This window comes from Rhinolophus sinicus, chromosome 17 (genome assembly GCF_057876585.1).
Source record: "Rhinolophus sinicus isolate RSI-liver-muscle chromosome 17, RSI-T2T, whole genome shotgun sequence".
NCBI lineage: Eukaryota > Metazoa > Chordata > Mammalia > Chiroptera > Rhinolophidae > Rhinolophus > Rhinolophus sinicus.
This window is the reverse complement of record NC_142517.1, coordinates 84,932,166-84,954,248: the sequence shown is the minus strand read 5'-3', so window position 1 is coordinate 84,954,248 and position 22,083 is coordinate 84,932,166. Positions and strand designations below refer to the sequence as shown.

Here is a 22,083-nt window from a genome sequence, read left to right as displayed (position 1 = left end):
AGAAAAAAGAGTTAAGGCCTCAATGTCAGTCAGGAGTCAGGACCAGGATGCCTGGCAATTCAGGGACAAAATGCATGGTATTATCAGACGCTGAACCTACTCTTTCAAGCTATGTAAATTAGTCATGAACAGACTAATAGCTAGACCCACAGTTAAGTGTCTTGCTCCCGTAGACGCAGCACAGTATAGTGTTTTTTTTTCAACGTTTTATTTTGAAACCATAATATAATGATCAAAGCTAAGAAATTAACCTTGGTACGATATTATTAACTAAATTACAGGCTTTATTCTGAGGTCACCTCATTTTTAACACCTAATGACCTTTTTTTTCTCTACGAGACGTAATGCAGGATTCCACACTGCCTTGATCTTTGATCTTCCTCAATCTGTAGTAATCTTTCCTAACCTTGAGACTTTGAAGAGTACTTGTCAGTTTTTTTTGTAGAACACACTTCAATTTGTTTTCTTGTGATTTGATAAAGGTGTTGTCATGTTATTGGGCAGAGGGATGCCACAGAGGTGAGGTGTCCTTCTCGGTACATCACATCGAGGGGTGTGTGATGTGTATTTCTTATTAGTAGTGGTGGTAACCTTGATCACTTGGTTGTGCTGGTGTCTGCCAGATTTCTCAATATAGTGTTCTGAGTTAAACACATCTGTGTGGATCCTAGGAGTTTGGGCAATTTTTCCCCCTGTCAAATGTGGGTAATTACTAGCTTGCAGCATTTTGAGAAGTAAAATTTATGTAAGTCCTTGATGCTTTGCACATAGTACTTACTAAATAACACTTCTAATCCTAGGAGATAAGTGGTGATTAGTAAATTACCCTCGTCTATTCATTTTATACTTACCAATATAGATGCCCTTTCCTTACTCCCTTTCTATGTTAGCGGAAGAAGGGTCCATTTTCTTTTCCAAGGCAAATTCTTATGCCTGTGCTCTTTATTCCATTTCTTTCCACTTTCTGGTGAACTTCAGTAGTTCAGCATTTGACCACAGATAAGAGAGAACTTCTAGGATACAAGAATAAACCTAAACTTTTATCCCAAATTTATCATTCAATTTTATTATTAAAAATAAATCTTTCTCAGAGCTTCTCTTCTATTTTTTCTTTAGTATGTAAACATGCTCAAGCCTTTCTTATCTAAAAAACAAACCAAACTAAGTGGTTCCTGTTGCTGCTCTAACACATTACTATTAAGTTAGTGATTTCAAATAGCACAAATCTATTGCCTACTGCTTTGACCTCAGAAGTCTAAAATGGGTCAGCAGAGTTGTATACTTTCTGGAGGGTTTAGGGGATAGTCTCTTTTTCCTTGCCTTTTCCAGCAAAGAAAGAGGCTGCCTGCATTCTTTGGCCCATGGCCCCCTTCCTCTGTTTTCAAAGCCAGCAGCGTAGCATCTTCTCCTCTGATCTGCCTCTCTCTTGAAAGGAATCTTGTGATTACCTGGATACTCAGATACACTCTCCATCCAAGCTCCTTCACTTAATTGTGTCAGCAAAATTCCTTTTGCCTTGTAAGGTAACATATTCACAGGTTCCAGAAATTAGGATGTGGACATCTTTGGGACACCATTATTCTGTGTCTGCCTTATTGAACAACCCTCTTTCCCTACTCTTCCTTCTTCCCTTCACCCAGACTTAACAATTGGCAATGGATTACGGGCCCTTTCTCAACTTCCTTCCTTCCCATGCATTCCTTAACTTCCCATATTACAAGACTTCTTCCCGGACCCTTCAATGCACTTGTTCTTACTCTATCAGATGCTACCTGGTTATTGAATCCAATGGATTCTTTTCAGTCTCTTGGCGTCATTTGACACTTAAGACTACTTCCTTTTTGAAATTCTCTAATTTCTTTTTCCTGGATTTTTAAATCTTTACCTTTCTGCCAGTTTCCTTTTCTATCTGTTTTTGCCAGTTAGCCTTTCTTCACCTGACTCCCAAGTTTGTCCCAGGGTCTGTCTTCAACTCTCTTTTCTTCTACATAGTCTCCCGTTGTTGTCAATCTCACCTTATATTGGGACTTCAGCTACCACCTCAACATTTACTCCCAAGTCTGTTTCCAGCACAGAGTTGAACACATGCATATCCAGTTGCCACAGAATCCTCAATCCCAGCACATCCGAAATTGAATTTACATCCTCTCTCGTGTCCATGCCGAATTGCTTCTACCTTCCTGTTATCCCAATCAGAAGCCGAGAGCAATCCTGGACACCCCTTTGTGGTTTGTTATCTCAAATCATCAAGTCCTTTGGTTTCTGCCTGCTTATTACCCCTTAAACATCTTGCACTCTTTCAGCCTTTCCATACAGACTGCGCTGTTTCCATTATTCCATTCTCTCCCAGATTTCTTTGACAGACTTTCTGCTATTCCCTTCTGATCAATCCTCCACTTCTGTCAGTGGTCTTTTTAGTATACAAGATATTTTAAATCCTCAGTCTTTCCTACGTGCCTTCAGGATACCATCTAAATTTCTTACTTATGAGTTACTCATGATTTGACCTGAGCTATGCTATATGGACTCTTCATAAGCCATTCTTTCTCCTCCTATCATGCCAAATTTGGGATACTTGACTTCTCTAGCCTCTCCTTTCCTCCCAAGTGCCCTTTTTTTTCTTTGGCTGTCCCTAATCATGCTTCAAATCTCAGCTGGGAGATTCTCTCCTTCAGGAAACTGTCTTTGAAATCCAGCTACTAGATTCTTGACCCTTTCATTGTATTTGTCTAGTACCTTGTATTTGTCTCTACTTACCTATGTAATGGAATGAAATGTTTACTCAACTCTTTTCACTAGTCTTGCAAGATGTTTTATAGATGAGCTTGTTGTTATTTAAAAACATTTTAAAATAACATATACTATTGTTGTTTAAAGGTAATGCTTGTTTATTGTACAACATTGAAGGCACAGGTAAGCAAAAAGTGGCAAATTTAAATCACCCATAATCTCATCTCCTAGTATTTTGGTGTAGAATCTCTCACATACATGTAAACTTTTAAACAATAGTGAGATAATTGAGTGCTGTTTCACAGCTTTTTATTTACCATTTTTGGCTTTAATGTATAACACATCTTTTTGCATCTATATGTATTTTTCTTCATCTTTTTAATAACAGTGTTGTGTTGCATATATTCACCAGTATGTTTAATCATTCCTGTTATTATATATTTAGAATGTTTAAAATTTTTCACTGTTTACCAACAATACTTTGTGGAGCAAAGGTGTATATATCTTTGGAAATGAAATTCTAGATCAAATGATATGAAAAAGTTTAAGGCATTTGATATATATTGTCAAATTGTTCTTCAGAAGGCTTTTATTTTTAACCAATTTTTACTCCTACCAGCAGTCAAGACACCATGGATTAGAGATTCAGGGTTGTGTTGGGCGCTTAGTGGTCGGAAGTGACGTGAGGGTAATAAATTATTTCTTCAGGTCTTGAGAATAGTTCTGAGGTCTTTTCTGGTGTCCAGTCTCAGGGGAAAGGGAAAAGTAGCCTGGGAGGAGGGGGGCGTTCCACCTTAGGGCTCAGGAGCTGAAACATAACTTAGATCAAGATGTTCCCTTTAGCCTGCCCTTGTGACTATTAGTCAGGTCCTGGCTACTGTCTTCTGCTGTCTTGGGGGTGCTATGGGGTTGCTGATAATGGGAGGAGGGAGAAAGCTAGGTCTCTGAGGGGTGTAGCGAGAGGGGGGATATGATTTTAGAGCTAGGATTTAAAACTAAATTTAATCAAAATCATAAGGACCCTTGGTTTTACTTTTAGTTTTTATTTTCTTGATTACTGGTAAGATTAAAAGTTTTTTCTTGGACATTTATGTTCCTTCTTTGGGGAATTTCCCAACGATTTTCTTTGATGGTTTTCTATTGGGTCAGCCGCATTTTCTTATTGAATTTTCTAAAAGAGATTTTAAGTGTTTATAGTAGTAACTCTGTCTCTGCAGTATGTATTGAAGGTTTTTCTATTATGTTTTCTAATTTTTTGGTGTTTTTTGAAGCATAAACAGTTAAAAAAAGATTCAGATGTATCACTCTTTCAGTGTAATATTTAGGAAATACTTCTCCAAGATTCTATTCACTTATACTTTTTTAAAGTATATTCATGTTTTAAGTTTTAACATTTAAATCTCTATTGAGATTTATTTTGTGTATAGGGAGCAGCCTTCATCCTGGGCTCAACACAAGGTCTGTTAAGTTGTAGTGCTCAGTAAATATCTGTATCAGTAAATATCTGTAAGCAGGCCCTCTCCCTTACATATTATCTTACATATTATCTGAACTCATTTATACCAAGTAGCATCTAGTTGATGAAATAGTGCATATAATATATGATAGAATATGCAAGAGTTGAAAGATGGTTTCCAAGATTTTTAGTAAAACTTGGAAGCAGGATTTTGGAAGGGAGTTAACTTTACCTGGGTTTGAAGAATTTGTGCTCCCAAAGCTTATGAGCCTGATTTCAGAAATGGCCCACTTAATAGAAGCAGAAAATTAACATTAAATAAAAGAATTTTGGCAAAAAGAATTATATACTATTATAATTCAAAATAATAAAAAGTGTTTTTTACTATTATTTAAACAAAAATATATAATAAATACTCATGTACTCACCACCCAGGTTTTACAAATATTAACCTTTCCTCATCACATTTCAGTTTTTTTCCTAAAGAAATAGACAAAAATTCCTTGAAGTTCACTGCACCCTATTCATCTACCGTTCCTCCCTAGAAGTACTTACTAGCTGGAACCGCTTCCTTGCCCATCAGTGTTTTTTGATACCTTATTTTAGACTATCAAAGTTTTACTTCAGATTTATTAATGAATTGTTATTCATTGTGGCCAAGTCTAAAGGAAGAGCCTCAGATGTCACAGTGAGCAATGTGGATTGATGGTTTCTGTGCATCAGCGTGGTGTCTGGTAAAGCATTCTGTGATGTGGTCTGTCATCTCTGCTGTGAATTTTTTCAGTGGGAGGACAGCACCCTAATAGCCATCTTTCTTGGTCTAAATACATATAACTGTAAATCTAGATCATTTATAGAAATCGCTGAGTTCTTAATTTCTTAATTAAGCTGTGCCTACAGATTAGCAAAGATTACTTGATGTGCTGTATGCAGAACAGGAATGTCTTACATTTCTTTATATCACCCTATAGCTTCTTGCTTATTCATAGTAGGAATTTTAGGATAGAGACCTAGAGATATCCTGATTCTACCCCTTTATATTTTAGAAATGAACAAGCTGACACTAAGAATTTGACTTGATCAAGACTTCAAAGCTAGCATATGACCCTGTGTTTTTTGGTCCTCTTACTATTTATTAGTGCTCTATAAATTTAGTAGTGATTTTGATATAATATTCTGAGTTGTACGGTCTGAATTAAAATGTCAGAAAATCATCCTCTTGTACAATAAAACCACATCATATTTGTTTTTGGTACTTTTTTTCATTGTATCAATTTTTTGGTAGTAGGTTTTTTTCATTCTCTCACCTATATGTCATAAAACAGTGTTTCCAAGTCCGTTTTCATATATGTGTTTATGTTACTTTTTGAAGTTAGATGTAGTTTTAAATATTTTAGGTAATATCAGTTTTGATGTGTCAAATTTTGTTTTTTAGTGAAATATTTTGACTTGCATAATATTTTCCTTAGAAATAGCTTTTATGTAATTACCTCATTTGAAGTATTGTCTTCCTTGGTTGACAGATGAAGAGGTGTAGAGTTGTAGATGTTCAAATGTTTGCAGTAATGTCATTCAGAAAAGATTCACAATTCAAATGTTTTCTGAGTCTCAGTTCAAAACTCCAATATTATGTTGCTTATATTGCTGATACGTTAATTTGTATATTTTTTAATATAAAAATGAGCCCTGAGAAAAATATATAAAACAGGACTTTGGTCTCTTAATCCCTTTTAATTTTTTTGTTTTTTACTTAGAATTATTTCAGTTTTAAAAATCTGTCTCTCTGTTAATTGAATTAACACTGTTAATCGTTACCCTGAAACCATGAGCATGTAAACTTTTTGAGAAAACTTTTGCCAGTTTGATGTTAGAAGATAGCTGACTTTAATTACATTCTCTAATGTTGAACTCTTACCGTGATGTAAAGGTTTTTACAAATTAAATTCATTATAGTACTTTCTCAATTTAAAGTTATATATTTTAATTATTGTGAACTCAGCGGGTGGGGGTTCAGAAATTATATTTATGCCGTTTCATTCAGTAAAAATACCTAATGAATGCCTAGCACATTTGATCCTGAGAAGCTGTAGTAGTTGTCATAGTTGGGACAGTAGTTGTAATAGTTATAACAGTAGAGGAGACTGTATGACAAGCTGCATGAGAAAGTTAGGGTGTACTCACTGTGTTCGCGCGGGTGGTCAGCAAGGACTGGGGGAACCTCTGGCCTTGGAGGCTGCGGGGTGTGGCAGAAGAGGAGGCTGCAGAGTTCGGACTTGATTCTGTTTAAGGTTTTTAAGCAGAAAAATGCCATGGTTTGATTTTCATCAACATCATGGGTGGTTTTTAGTAACAGAATGCAATTCATGACATTAGTTAATCTACCTGTTTATTACTAGGTAATCTCCCTTCTGTTAGGTCCAGGCACTAGGTTAGGATTGTGATAGGCCTAAATCTGGCGGAAATAGTACAAGATATCTTGGTGACAACGAGCCAGACTACCTGGCTATACAAACGTGATTAAATTTTAGAGTAAACAAAATGGTTCAAGTTACCCTTTCAAATGATAATAATTATTGTTTTTACAAACCAGCTTCTTGTTAGCGCTGTAACCTTGGGTAACTTGTAGGGACACTACGAGGATAAATGACAGGGTAAAATAGATTTGAGCTGTCAAGACATGTTGTTTAATTTCAAAGCACTGGTTATGCAGGGTTTGGGAAAAACTGAGAGCATTTATTTCTGAGGCACTTAATGTGGGGCAATTACCAAAAAGAGACTTTTATTTTTACAAAACTTTGCAGTGTTTGATGTTGCTCATTTCTTAACCTTTCTGGAAACTATTCCTAGTGCTGTCATTTCTCTATCCACCTCATTTCTTTCTGACCCTAATTTTAAGGGTTTGTTCAAAGGTTCTCAGGGTTCCGTGCTCCCTGTCCCCTGCTCCTGTCCCTCCTGCCTCTCCCTGGATTCTTTCAGATGTCCTCATGGTTTTAACTGCCACATACGCCTATGTGTCTCATAAAGCAGTCATCTCTCCCAGCTTCAGACGTGTGTAAAACTGAACCCATTTCTCCTCCATTATGTGGTCCCTGCGCATCTCTCTGGTTTCATCTCGTGGACTCCCTGTCTTGAATTTATGCTGTAACAAGAATAGCTCTTGGCCAAGCATTTACTGTTTGCCACAGGCATTGTGTACCTTAGTCGCACTGTCTTATTTAATTTCACCACATCCCTATGGAGTGGATATTGTTATTATCCCATTTTCCTGATGAAATTCTGAGAAATGAAACAACGTGCCCCTGGTCGTATAACATGGACATGGCAAATCTGGGACTTGAATACAGATCTCTCTAACATCAGGTTTGTGGCTTTATATCAGTGAGTGCCAGCAATCCTGATTATGTAACTTACTAGTCTAATATACTATACATCTTACAGTACCAGTCCTTTCCATCTTAGCCTTTCTAGTTTGGGATATAATTAAAGACTCCGGGATAACTGTAATGAGAGTACAGTGATCACTTTCAACTTCTGGACAGGTCACATTATTAACTACGTGATGATACTGGTTCCTTAGGTAGGTTTATGTCCAGTTCCCGTTAGACTCAATGAATAGTTGTATTGACTTGTGATTACGTCTGAGTCTAATAAGCATGTTCTCCTTTTATTTAAGGTTTCTCTACTGAACTTAACCCCTGGATTTGGCAAGTCAGCACCCTGCCAGTTCTTGCCTCCTTGGTGTGGTGTCTTTTTAGGCCAAGTTCTCAGTCTGGAATCTCTTCTTCCTTTTTCTGTTTTCACCTTCTCCTTGCTTGGCAAACTTCTCCACTTTAAGAACTTAGCTGAGGCATTACCTTGTGTAAGAAGCTTCCCTGACCTTCTCTTGTATCTCTAGGTTGGATCAAGTCCCCTTGCTCTGTTTTCCTATAGCATCTAGTGTATATAGATAAGCATTTTAAAGTACCATCGTGTCATAGTATACTGATATTTGTTTATGTTTTAGTCACTCTCATTAGAGGATGAGCACTCTGGGATAGAAAACATGTCTCAGGCATTTTCCTGTCTGTAATACCTGATGCCTAATGTACTTTTATTGAATTACTGTCTGACCAAATAATTAAATGATTGATTTTATTACTAGCGTCAGCTTTTCTAGACACTATAAACCTAAGAACACTGTATATTCTTTTTTTCAATTGAAGGGCTAATGTATTTGATCAATAATCATAAGAGTAAGAGACATAGACAATCTTTCATCTGAGTGTTGTCATACAGTACCATAGCCAGACTTTCCAATCAGTGAAAATGCCATATTTTAAAAAGCTATAATGGCATGTACATTTTAGCATGTGTTACCGTGTTTCCTTAAAAATAAGACTGGGTCTTATATTCAGTTCTGCTCCAAAAGATGCAGTAGGGCTTATGTTCAGGGGATGTCATCCTGAAAAATCATGCTAGGGCTTATTTTCCGGTTAGGTCTTATTTTCGGGGAAACACGGTAGATTGTATCTCTTCATTATTTAAAGAGTTGCATAGAATTTTAAGTGTTAGGTAAATGTTAACCTTTTAAACCCATTGTATTATGAACATGTAAATGTAATGTTATTAGGCATTGCAGTAATTCATGCTGTGATTTTTATTTGCTAATGTTATGTTTATTCATTAAGACTTTAACTCAAAATTTAATTAAAGCCGTGTTTTCAAGTATATGGCTTAATGATCTTAAAAATTAACTACTACAAGGTTAGTTAAAGTAAAAATAGAAATCCAGAGAGGCTTATTTTGTGCCAGTCTCAGCATGATTACCATTTTCCAAAGTGATTATTGTGTTTGAAGGACTTTTTTGTGTGAACCTAATATCCTATTAAAAAGACTTTTACCAGTGTTTTCCTTGGTAGCTAACTAGCTTTAAAAACAATGTGTAATAGTAATAATTTAAACGGTTTTTGTTTGTTTGTTTGTTTTTTTAAGTGAAATCTTGACAAGAATAGGGGGAAATATAAGATGCTACCTGTGTAATAGAGGATAAGGGGCCATTTTCCTTGAAAAGGTGTGTTTGAGATTTTTTACTTTGGCTCATAAGGGATAGGAAAAGGTTTTATGATATTTCTAGGAACTGCTGACACAGTTGCTGTATGTTTGTAGCATGGTCTTCCGTGGCTTCTAGAATAGGCACAGCTGCCTCCTGTGGCTGCCTGTGTTCCACAGCAGTCAGCATACATAATTACCTCCCCAATGCCTGTTTTTTGGTTCAGCTCTAAGGTTTACGAGGGCCAGGAATTGTGGATGTTTATTTGCTGCCGTATAATAGGTGCTTAATCAATATTCATAGAATAAATGATGTAAACAAGCATAAAATGGTGATTTGCTCCTAAAAGTAATTGTTTTCGTTCATGGTGATGTTTGAAGCACTGTAGATCCTGAAATGCATTGTAAATTATTAAAGAGCAATTGAATTAGCTTTAATATAATTTTAGTCGAATTCATTGTCTATCTAGTATATTGAATTTTCTGAAATAGTGTTTAAAATGCTACATCATTCATCTTTATTTTGGGTAGACATTTACTATATTTTGTTTAGGAAATTATTTTGTACTTTAATCTTGTTCTTTGATATTTCAATTCTTCAAACAAAATAATAAACGTGTACTCTATCTCAACAGCTTCCTTAAGAAGTAAGGTCATATTTTTCAAAGTTGATAATGCAGGTAATATTTCCACAGGGATGGAGAGGTCCCTAGACCTCACATACAACCTCAGCTCCTTTAATTCATAACCCTGTTGATCTCTTTGGCTTTTTCACTGACCCCACCACTGACTGACTGGGGATGGGGTCGGGGGTGCTGCTAATTGCGACTTACTTTATTCTTGCACTGACTCAAGTGTAGACCTACTTCCATTTATTCCCCATGGTGGGGAGGGATGCTTGAAACATTTAAAAAAGACTTAGGCTCCTGGATAACAAAATTAACATGGGCAGTAAATTAATTTCACTCACAAAAGCCAAAGCCCTCACCACGACTAAAGGCCCTACGGGATGTTGCCTTAGAAGTGCATCTGATCTCTTGTTCTTCTTCCCTGCCTGTTTCTCACTGGGTTTTACCACACTGACTTCCTTGCTGGAACATTCTGGCATGTGCCCACCTTCATGCCTTTGCCCCAGTGTTCTCTCTTGCCCCAGATGTTTGCATGACTGACTCCCTCCTTCAGGGCCTTGCTCAGACTTCACCTGCTCCTGAGGCCTCCCTGACACCCCTCCATGAAGCCGCAACCCCCTCCTGTCCCAGCTCCAGCTCCCCTTCCCTGGCTCTAGTATTTCTATAGTACTTAATCCCCTTGCAACATACTATCGAACTTATCATTTACTTATTTTTTATGTTTATTACTGTTGTTTGTCTCCTGCCACTAAAATGGAAGTTTAATAAAGGAAGAGTTTTTTAAATCTGTTTTTGTTTGTGTTTGTTTTGGTCATTTTATTAAACAGGTGTATCTCAAGCACCTAAAACACTGGTGTCTGGTATAGAGAAGATGGTCAGTAACTATTAGCTTAATAAATGATCAATTTGGTTTTTATAGGACTGAGTTTGTTGTTCCTCATCTAGCAACCCGTAACTGGACTGCCACACACCCTCATCTCTGTCCTTTCTCTTTGTTATATGGACCCTTAGAACACATCTGGAATTAAAAAAAAAAAAAAAAAAAGTCCAGATCCAAGAGAGCCAGGCCCAGAAAGATAAAAGAATAAAAGAAAAACCCTTTCTTACAATCTCAGTTGTGTTTTTTAACCCATCTTGGAATGATTGTCAGTGAAGAATGACTGTACTTGGCAGAAACCCTGATTCTACCCCGTAGGAGTGTGGCCCTGTAGTATTAACAAGGCAGCCATGTTATGCTGTGGCTTTCTCTCTGTAGTCCCAAATCCATGGTGTTAATGCACGGTCTCACCTCTTATATTGTGCAGTGGGTTAGCCTAGAACAGAAATGAGCTTTAGTGGCAGATGGAATCATCAGGTTATTAGAACCAGTATAATAGGTTTGTTCCTTTATACCTGTCCCAGGTTTAAGATGTCCCTGGATTTAGGTGAATTAGGTTCTGGTTCTGACTTTGTTCTCATTGTCTTATATTTTATGACTTTGGGCTTACGTTTCTTCCGTCGTAAAGTAAAGTTGAACTAGACTGTATTTTGTTTTGTGACTCTGTGAAGTTTATTTTATCAGAAACATTTTAAGCATTATAACTGTAGTCCTCTTTCAAAATGTTAGCACTTAAGTTAATAATTATGTTACTATGCCATATTTCAGATTTCTACTTGGTAAGGTGGTGTCCATATCTAGAAAAACAGAGTTGAGCACACAAGTGGTTCTTAGAGTTCTTCTTACGTAATTTCACAAGAAAAAATAGATTTGTGATAATCCTTAGAATTTAATGAACTAGCAAATTGAGTCTTTAGCCATGATAAATAACTCATGTTAGACTCCACCTCCCTCCCTACATTTCTCTTTTTTCTCCTTTTCCTTATTTCTTCTCTGCTTTTTTTGGGTGGGGGGAGGTGGTTATCTGTTGTACAATTTCCCTTTTTTTTGCTTAGAGAACAAAAGGATAACACTTTAAAGGTATTCTTCATAAATTTTGCGTTTTCCGATCAATATTTTATTCATCATTTTACCCCTAGTATCTAACAGATTGCCTTGTACATGCTTCTTCAGTGTTGTTTGAATGAATGAATTTACTTTTATTTTGTCCCCAATATTGAAATAACTCAGAAAGTGATTTTTAAATTTTTATTCTTTTAAGAAAGGTGACTCTTGTGATGGTGGGACTTGATAATGCTGGTAAAACGGCAACGGCAAAGGGAATCCAAGGAGGTAAGCTGAAAAGATGTATTATTAAATTATTCCGAATTAGTATTTTATTTACATTGTTCTATTACATATTCATTGTGTGCAGACAGTGCATACCTCCATTGCTTTTATTTTTGTCATGCTTGTGGCAAACGTGGTGAATAGACTTTGGCTTACAAATACCAGCCTGTTACAATGTTTCAGGTGTGAATAAATGCGAAGATGCAGAGGCTCCTTGAGGTCTTTTATCGGTTAATAGGGATCATATCTGTTTTCTAGCCCATAGGAAGGAAAAAGTAAAAAAGAGGACATGCCTCTGCTTTTAAGAATACCCATTTTCTACCTACATTTTCTTCACACATACAATTATAGTCTCAAGACTATACCTAAATGAAAGGTAGGTCGAAATACAGTTAGCCGGCACAGCTGTCTTTGTATCTCTTGATTTTTTTTCAATATAAGTAATTTTTGGAATTAGAATCGGGCCTCTGTGACATTAAAAGGTTTTATGTTATGTGCATTACAACTCATTGGATGATTTTATTTAGTTTTAATTTAATGCTTTGTATTACAATATAGAAGTAACTGTGATAGTGACTTTTTTGTATACCTCGAAGATTTAGCACCAGCCAAGCATCTTTAGGTATGAATAGGGAGGGAACCTAACATATTTGTTTCTGAATAATGGATTTTGCAACAAGATGCCATGTATACAGATACATGTCTTTAATTTATGAAAGGGGGCTTTAATTTATGAAAGAAAATTAACACCTTGCAAAACTTTCTGTTGGAAAAAAACATTTTGTCACTCAAATTTTACTATGTAGCATGAGATGTAAGTGATGTATTATTGTCTATGGATTCATCTAAAGCTTTTTGGTACCCGTCATGCTCCTCGGTTATATCCTTGCAGAGCACTCAGTGTCCTCATCTAAACCAGTGTTGGCAAACTTCTGTACAGAGCCACATACTAAATACTTAATTATTTGAGGGCCATATGGTCTCTTTCCCAGGTCTATAACTGACATACTGGTCAGCCATAGACAGTGTGTAAACAAAGGAGCGTGGTCGTGTTTCAGTGACTCTTTATTAATGGACACTAAAATTTGATGTGTTATGAAATATTTTAATTTTTTTTAGTATTTTAATATAATAATATAATAATACAGTATAGTAATATAATAATATAATAATACTGTAAAAAACATTATTATTAGCCTTAGGGGGCTATATAAAAACAGGTGGCGAGCCAGATTTGGCCCGCAGGCCATGACTCCTTCCCTTCTTCCATTACTCCAGAGCCTTATATTCAAGGGAGCAGAAACCTAAGAATCTGTCAATAAGACCATGTCATTTGTTGTGTGTATTTAGAATATCCTCTTTCCATTAGGCTCTTCCTCTTCTGAATGCCACTCCAGATATCCATCAGTTTCTTTATCTGAGTTTAGAAAATGCTCAAGGTGTCACATCATGAACAAATAGTCAAAGCTGCCTTCAACTTTGTGCTTTGTACTCCCCTCTGGCTCGGATTTTGTTGTTGTTATTCTTCATCTCCTGTTTACTCTTCTGCTTACTCTAGTGACTGTTTTCTTACCTTTTTTCTTTTTTTAAAGATTCTAGTTATATACAACTACTTGAAGTTTTCCAAGCTGAGCCTTTTCATGTGTTTGTATTTTTGTTTATGCTGTTCCCACTTGTTTTTCTTGAGAGAATATCTACTTACCATTAAAGGTAGACTATCTTATCTCTAAAGATGTGTTTTTGTTATGTAGTCTTCTTTATGAAGTTCTTCATAAAGGACTGGCTCCCAATTCTGTATCTTCAGAGCCCTCTTCAGTTTGCTTTCACAGTCTCAAGGGTTTGCTCCAACCACAGTGTTGAACTTGTATGTACTTCTTGCCCTGTGCAATTTGTTATTTAGATCACTCTTCTGTCTAAAGCCAGTTTAGCTTTAAGGCCTAAGTCCCAACTTCTAGTTCAAGTCTTTCTTGAACCTTAGTGATCTTTTTAATTTCTGATTGTCATTACCACTCTTTGGCAGTTCCAATCATATACTGATACACCCTGTACCTTCTTTGTGTTGTCATATACAGAAGTAAAAACAACAACAAAAAAAATCAATTATAAATTTAGAAGAACTTCCAAAATATGTTCTTGTAGAAGTAATGAAATCTACTCTTTATATTTGTAAGTTGCCCTCACAGTCTCTTTATTCCAATTATAGCTTGAATTCAGTTAATTAAAAAACAGTGGTCCTACTCTTTGTAGCTTCTCCCATTCATCAGTTCTTTTAAGCTGTTGTCTAGATGTTCAGATTGTCTTTATAACTCCGCAGAGAATGTAATGGTCCCTAGGGATGTCTGTGGTGTTGTTGAAGGGTTGAAATTTTTGTTTGTAACTTGGTGAGTCAAAAGCCTTAAAGGCAAAAGTTCATTTATTTATTCATTCTACAGACACTTATTAAGTAACTTGTTACATGGTAGGCATTATTCTAGGAGCTGGGGTTATAGCAGTAAAAACAGAGAAATTCCTATCTGCATGGAGTGTAAATTGTGGTTTGATATTTTATAGTATCCACTCTGCTTAGATGTAATGTTTATTGTATAAGAAAAGAATAAACATTCCATTTAATATTAATATCTGATACTTTTTATGGCATTTAAGTTGTGAAGTTAAATTATTACTCATTTAGAGTCTAAACATTGTTTCTTTTATATCATTTGAAACAGAGTATCCTGAAGATGTAGCTCCAACTGTTGGATTTTCCAAAATTGACCTCAGACAAGGAAAGTTTGAAATCACCATCTTTGACTTGGGAGGTGGAAAAAGAATTCGGGGAATCTGGAAGAATTACTATGCTGAGTCCTATGGGGTAATATTTGTTGTGGATTCCAGTGATGAAGAGAGAATGGAAGAGACAAAAGAGACAATGTCAGAAGTGCTAAGACATCCTAGGATATCAGGGAAGCCTATATTGGTGTAAGTATCGTTGGGGTCGTTGTAAACGTAGAGGCAGTGGCATTAGCCAGTGAAGAAATTTACCTAAGTTACAAAATACTGACTAAGCTAAAATAGTCATACTCTAGTGTAATAAAATGTATGTAATTAACTAGGAGTTGTCAATACACTGGGGCCTTGTTATAATGCTATCCATGGGGATTAAGGGTTGGGGCTGTGTTACGAGGAAGCCTTGTAACTAGATCTCCTGGGTATTGAAATATAAACTTTTTATTGGATAATTTACCTTTTATCAAATTTTGCATTTTAAATGGTTTGTGAACAATGTTCTAGAATGTTTTTCAAATGTTTCCTCCTTTAATAACTAATTGGTTTTGCCATTCTCCTTTTTTTCTTGAAGAGTATTCTTGTTTAAAAGTTATTTAAATGGTTTATTCTTCTAATGCCACATTGATTTCTCAATATTTACTTCTATAGTTCCAAATTAAACATGTGATCTGTTACTTAGTCACGTGTTTACATCATGTTGTCTAGCTGCCTAAACCTTTTTTTGAAAACTAAGTGGCAAAGGACTTTTGCATTACCAGCCCTCATTGTATTTCCGCACAGTAAACACCAGATGGCGCTATAACTGTGACATAGTCCAGTGAAAGTACTTTGCTGTTAATATCGGAGTAAGTTGAAAGTGTGTCCTTGTCGTCTTGTCCATTTGCTCTCATTCTTGTGATTCATTACTAAGGATTAAAACAAACAAATGTGGTTAAATGAGAAATTGTAAGCAGAGTTTCTCAGTGGTCCACAATAGTAAACGAACATTTTAAAATGAGGAAGTTTGGAAGTTCTGATTACAAAATGTAAAACTTCATTGTATCATTTATTGGTAAAGCTTTTACTGTTTAATTTTTACACATAACCAGTTAGAGAAGTTACTTGATTTATATAATCAATCTCACCTTTTTGAATCTGAAGGAAACTTTAATAGACATACACAAAGAGTGAACTTTGTTGAAGCCCATAGGCTAAATTAGTCTCTACAGATGTTTAAGCAGAAAACCAGTGACTTCTAAAGTAAAAAGTGTTAATGACTGATATTCTTTTGTAAAGTAATTATGTATGCTTCTTTTAAACCTAATAGTCATTAATTGAATTTATGCTTTTATTTCATGCATTTATTTATTTATGCATGTGTGAATCCAGCAAATATTTATTGAGCATCCACTATGTGCCAAGAATCATTCTGGTGATGGGGATACATTTGGCAACAAAAACAATAAAAGTCCACATATGACCTCAGAAACCCATATTCTAGGGGGTGAGACACACAATTAATGTAATAAATACATTATGTCATACATTAGGTGATAAGCATGTTGAAAAACAAAGCAGGTAAAAGAAGATTGGGAATCTGATGGTGAGGGTGGTGAAAGGGGCATGTATGTTACTTTTATAATCAGGATAAACATAGTAGTTGTTATGGAGAAGATAATATTGGGGGTGAGAGTCAGTCATGCAGATGTATGTGGAAAAGCCCCAAGGCCAGGGCATGCAGTTCATAAGTGACTCCAGTGATTACTGAGTTATCAAATGACTTCAGCAAGATTATCTGCTGCTTTCAGTTCTTTTGCCTCTTTCAGCTAGTAAATTTCCAGAATAGAAACAAAACAAAACAAAAAATCCACAACTAGGGTGATTGCTTCACCATTACAATTTCATAGTCAGATCTCACAAAGACATGAGAATTATGGATGGTATAATATGTTTGTGACGTATAGAAAGGTTTGCCATGTGATCAGTTTTTCTCAAGGGAGTTGGAGTTTTACAGCATAGAATTTTTATTAATAAAGGTAAACTGCCTTTTGAAATGAATGTGCTTCAAGAATATACAAAATGTGCAAAAAAAATATTCGTATTAAATTAAGAAGATATACCAAAGAATGAGTTTTAAAAAAATTATCGACCTACCATGCAGAGCAAACCACTTCTAACAGTTTGATGAATTTCCTGTGCATATTTTTGTAAAACATGTAATGCATGAATTGATCATATAATACATAAAACTTTGTAGCCCACCCTTTTTATGTTTATAAATTCCTCTTGAACATATACCCAAATGCCATATTTGGAAGTTCTCCTGTTTACCTTTTCCTTTCTGACCTACAATTAATTTTTATTGATGTTACTGTCTGAGTATCATTTGAATCTCTTTACAACTCTATTTCCTTTGGTGTTACCTCCTTTCATCCCCTTTTCACTCCCCCGTCTTACTGATACCATTTCCCCGAAAATAAGACCTAGCCGGACAATCAGCTCTAATGCGTCTTTTGGAGCAAAAAATTAATATAAGGCCCAGTATTATATTATATTATATTTAATTACATTAATTATATTTATTATATACATTATATTATACCCGGCCTTATATTATAGTAAAATAAGACTGGGTCTTATAGTATTAATTAAAACACGGTAGCAGCTGTCTCCTAAGGAGTCTTCCTCCCTGCCAGCAGTCTTGCTTATCCCCCAAGCTGTCCTCTACATTCCTACCAGGAGCTCTTTTCTTTATTTGATAGTTTTCAAATTACAAAGCAGGTATATGCTTTAACAAGTGAAATAATGCAAGAATATATAAAGAATATGAGCATTCTTTCTAAACTGCAAGTTGCATCATTGTACTTCTCCTTCTCTGCTTAAAGTCCTTCAGGTTGCCTTTATAGCTCCATGCAGCTAGGAAATTCTGTATTTTAACTGATATAACTCTAGCACCTAATTAGATATGGCGTTGAAAAGTCCACTGTACAGTAAGTGGGAAGGGCTTCCAGGAAAACCCTACTAAGCTCAGTGCTGGGGGCTGGTGGGTTGTGACATACAGGGAGGGTCCGTGAAGCAGGAGACAGTCTGCAGTCCTCCTGGTTGCACACAGCTGCTTGCTTCCTGCCCACAGACATGGACTTCTCAACTGCAAAATCCAATTCCCATCTTGTCTGAGCCTAATTAGTTGATTTAGCTCCTACCAAGCCTCTCAGAACTCACTTAAATACCTAGATAACTTTCTTTGCCCACTGTCTAGTAAGCAAATAGAGAACAACCACAGAACTCTGAGAAGATTCAGTCATTCAACAGGAGGAAATAAACCTGAATAATTAGAACCTTGTGTATAATCACAGAATCACAGATCGGGAGAGCCAGAGTCATTCATGCTATGGGAAGCAGAGGGGATGGCCGCAGGAGCAGGCCCCGGACCATCGCTGCCCCTGCCTCACTTACTTCTGCATACTAGCACCCCAGCCTGACAGCATATGTCACTGCGAATGAAGCCCCAGCCAAATGTCACTTGATGTCACAGACTTGAGGGTTCTCTTGAAAGATCAGAATTGTACAACATCACTAGGTTTCTGTGTTTTATTAGCTCAGAAGCTCTGTTTGGCAGTGTTATAGCATTTACCATTTAATCTGTGTAATATTTTAATTAAAATCTCTGAAATTAGTGGTGAAAAGTTAAAAAACTGTGCATTTAGACAGAAGACGAAGATTCTAGAACCTAGATTCTAAAAGCTAGTGTGAATTTGTTTATGATCTTGGCAAGTCAGTTTACTTCTTTGGACTTAGTGACTGAATGTCTCTGCTATAATAAAAGTAGCTGTCAGATATTGGAATTCTGCATTTGTATTCAGCTGTATATAATAATGTGAACTATACTGTAGCTATCCAAAATCCATTTTGGTAAAAAGGTAAAAGTGATTTGTATTCCTTCTAAAGAGCAAAAATAGATGCCATGCAAACATTTTGCTCTGTCTGTAATCATGTTCACCTGTTTGTTTACCTAGAAAGTCTTTTTTCTCTCATATCTACTATAGAGATTACCTTTACTCTGATTCACTAAGGTATGAATTATGTTATCTACCCTCACACGCCCCTCACTCTTGCTTTAACCATTTATAACTTAATGTAAAACCTAAAACTAGATACTGTTGACAGATAAAGACCTTTCCAAGAGAAAAAGTAACAACTTTCGCAGTTACTTACAGCACTGAAATCAGCAGTAACCCCAAATTTGAAGCTCAACATCCACATAGAAATGTTCCATTAATAACACAAGGCCCTATCAGCAGATTATCTACAGGAAGAACTGAGTTGGGAGGTATTTTAAACATCTGAACCTACTGAAATTGTCAGCAGCGCAAGGTTACACTGCTGTAAAAAGGCGCATGCTTTTTCTACGTCTCCTCTCTCCAGCAGAGTCTTGAAAGTTGGCCTTAGAGAAATAGTAAATTACCCTCCTTTTTTGTGGTTGAATCTCCTAATATGTATCATTGGAATAACTCTGGAGACCCACAGGCTAAAGTGTCCTCCCAGAATAATAACAATTCTGCTTGTGTTAGCACACTTGAACTCTTGGAATGGTGCCACTTTCTCATTACGGACTGCCTGCTTTTTTGTGGAGTTATATGACCTAACTAAACTTTTGGCTGAACCTTACAAATTGGATGCTTCACAACAAAACTGGTAAATATAGAGGAGTTTCACTCAAGGAAGAACACAGTATCTCTGATACGACCTTACTAGGTGTTATGAACATTTTAATAAAAGAGTTTTTCGACCTGGAGTTCTCTGCACTATGGGGGGCCTCCCAGGACCCTATGAAATCACATATACAATTCTGAGTGCATGTGCATTTTTCTTGGGACCACATCCTAGCTCTCGTCAAATTCTGAAAGCATTTGATGGCCAAAAAGGTTAAAAACCGTCACACTGAGTTTCCATATTAGGAGAAACAACAACCAAACTTTTATTACTTTTTCAATATGGGATATTTGTCTCTGACCTTTATGCTTACTTGACTCATCTTCTAGACAATATTACAGGAAAATGTTAGTTTGCAAGCTTTTTTAAAATCATATTCTTTATTGTAAGTGTCCAGAAGAAGTTAACTAGGTTATGGATTTTCCTAATACTTTCATTAGAATTTGAGTAAAATGTATTTTTACTAAGTTAGACCTTTAAATAATAAATAGGAGAACCTGGGTCCTTTTTAGAATGCTGGAAATCTGTAAATATGGAAGTATGGATGACCTTTGTCACTGAATCACTTGATTCTTCGGCATAGTGGTGAGTCCTTTAATTTACTATTTTTACCATCTGAATCCCCTACTTGCTGTATTTATAGCGTCTGTTGACTTCAGGTTTCTCTTCTTTCAATGGAAACTTGCCAAGCTGTCATCTTCATAAACCTTATTTAGTCATATTGACTCACCTCCAAACTTCTTGCTGAGGGGCTTCCTTTTGTCTCCAGCGGCATCCAGCATCACTCAGAACAGCTGTAGTTCACAGTAAAGCTTTGCAGCTGGTTGGCTTCCTAGGTAATTTATGCACAAGGAGCCTGCAGGGGTCCCCATCTTTCCCTTCCCACCCCAACACACTCTATTTAAAAACAAAACGACAAAAACTTGTTGGTTGCCAGCACCACGTCGTCTAGAGCACACTTGCATCAGCGCCACCCCAGCCCCCTGACCGTGAGAGGGTAGGGCCAAGGATGCCTCCGGCTTCATTCTCAGGTTTTCCCCGTCATTCTGATGCACAGCAAAACTTGAACTGGTAGGGGAAAGTGTGGGCTTTTAGTCAGGCCGTGGGTAGCTCACGTAATCTTTCTGAGCTGCTGTGTCTCTACTTGTATGTACGGATTTTAATATCTATGTTGTAATGCAAACAAATTCCAAATAATGTGTTTAAAGCATCTCGTGCGGTATTTTACTAGTGTTATATAAATGTAATGGTGGGTGTAAATGGTTATTGATGATATGTTGTGCCCAGATGGAGATGAATTCGGAAATCCAATTTTAAGGTGTCTCATATGAATTCAGGCTGCATGAAGTTTTTGGTTGCAGAAAATAATATTGTTTAGTGGGTAAGAATATGCGCCCAAGTGCTCATATTACTTTTTATTATTTTTAATATTGCGTACTTTCAGAACCAGTAGATGACTAATCTTGTGCTTCCAATGCTTAAGCATATTTTTACATTGAGGCAGTAATTTTGAGGAAAAAATTACTACTAAGTGTGCCCACTAAGTGTGTGAATAAAATATACAGAACGTTCAGGAACTAATTAGTTAAATATCATGTTATTTTTGTTGCTTAGTTTAGGATGATGCTATGATTTTAAAGTATAAAAATGAAAATTGTATGCGATACAGTGCTTTGAAAATTCCTGTGCTGAAGACTTCCTTTAAAAGCCCTATGTACAGATATAAATGCTAATAGAAAATTATTATTTTATAAATCCATCTGGATATAATTATGGTAATGAGTATTATATATTACTTAATATTCTTAATTTTCATGATAAGCAATTTAGGAACAATTGTAAACAAGTGTTGGTAAGGTAATAGATAAAAGGATATAGCACAACTTTAGAAGGAACAGAAGAAATATGTCACCACCTGTTTAGCTGGGGAGTTTATCATCAGCTTTAAATTTATCTTTTTTATAATGTTTCTTAGACAGTTGAAGCTGACATGTGAAATATCTTTTTTTTCCCCAGTAATACTTGATAACTGACACAGTGTAAGGCTCTTCAATTTCCTTATATTGTATAAATTAAAAAATATTTTATAGTGTTAGGAGTATATTTATGTATATTTTTGTTCTCCCTTAGTCCCACTGTGCTTTCAGTTAATAATTTTGCCTCAGTTTGAGGAAACAGAAACTGTCACATAAGAACGCTCTCATTTTCCCACTACCAAATTTGCTCAACTATCTGCTTTTATCCCTAAACCTTGCCTGCCTTCCTATATATGGAAGAATTATTTCTGCTTCTATCCAAGGCCAGCTTCTCCATTTGGACTCCAGATCCCACCCCTTTCTACTTTTCCGTGTTATCCCTTTTCTTTATCAAGAGTTTCTCTCTCTCTCTGGATCATTTCCATCAGCAGAATGTGCTATTGTGTTTCTTAACTTTAAATATTACAGAATCCTTGGACTCTGCATTGACTCTCCAGCTGTTGACTCCTTTTTGTTGTCCTCTATTCAGACTCCTGGAAAGAATCATCTCTAGTGGCTATTGTAATTCTTCCTGTCACATCCGTTCCCCAGTGTACTCCA

The 22,083-nt window shown here is 36.2% G+C and overlaps 1 protein-coding gene across 2 annotated transcripts in view; it reads left to right on the top strand.

The window, feature by feature from the left end:
- The window catches only part of ARL13B (ARF like GTPase 13B), a 65,708-nt gene that overhangs the window by 5,540 nt on the left and 38,085 nt on the right, over positions 1-22,083 (top strand). For both annotated transcript variants that reach the window (XM_019755540.3, XM_019755539.3), the window contains exons 2-3: positions 11,982-12,052; positions 14,758-15,007. In XM_019755540.3, coding sequence (XP_019611099.1) covers positions 11,982-12,052; positions 14,758-15,007 — 321 coding nt within the window. The remainder of the gene's footprint in view (positions 1-11,981; positions 12,053-14,757; positions 15,008-22,083) is intronic.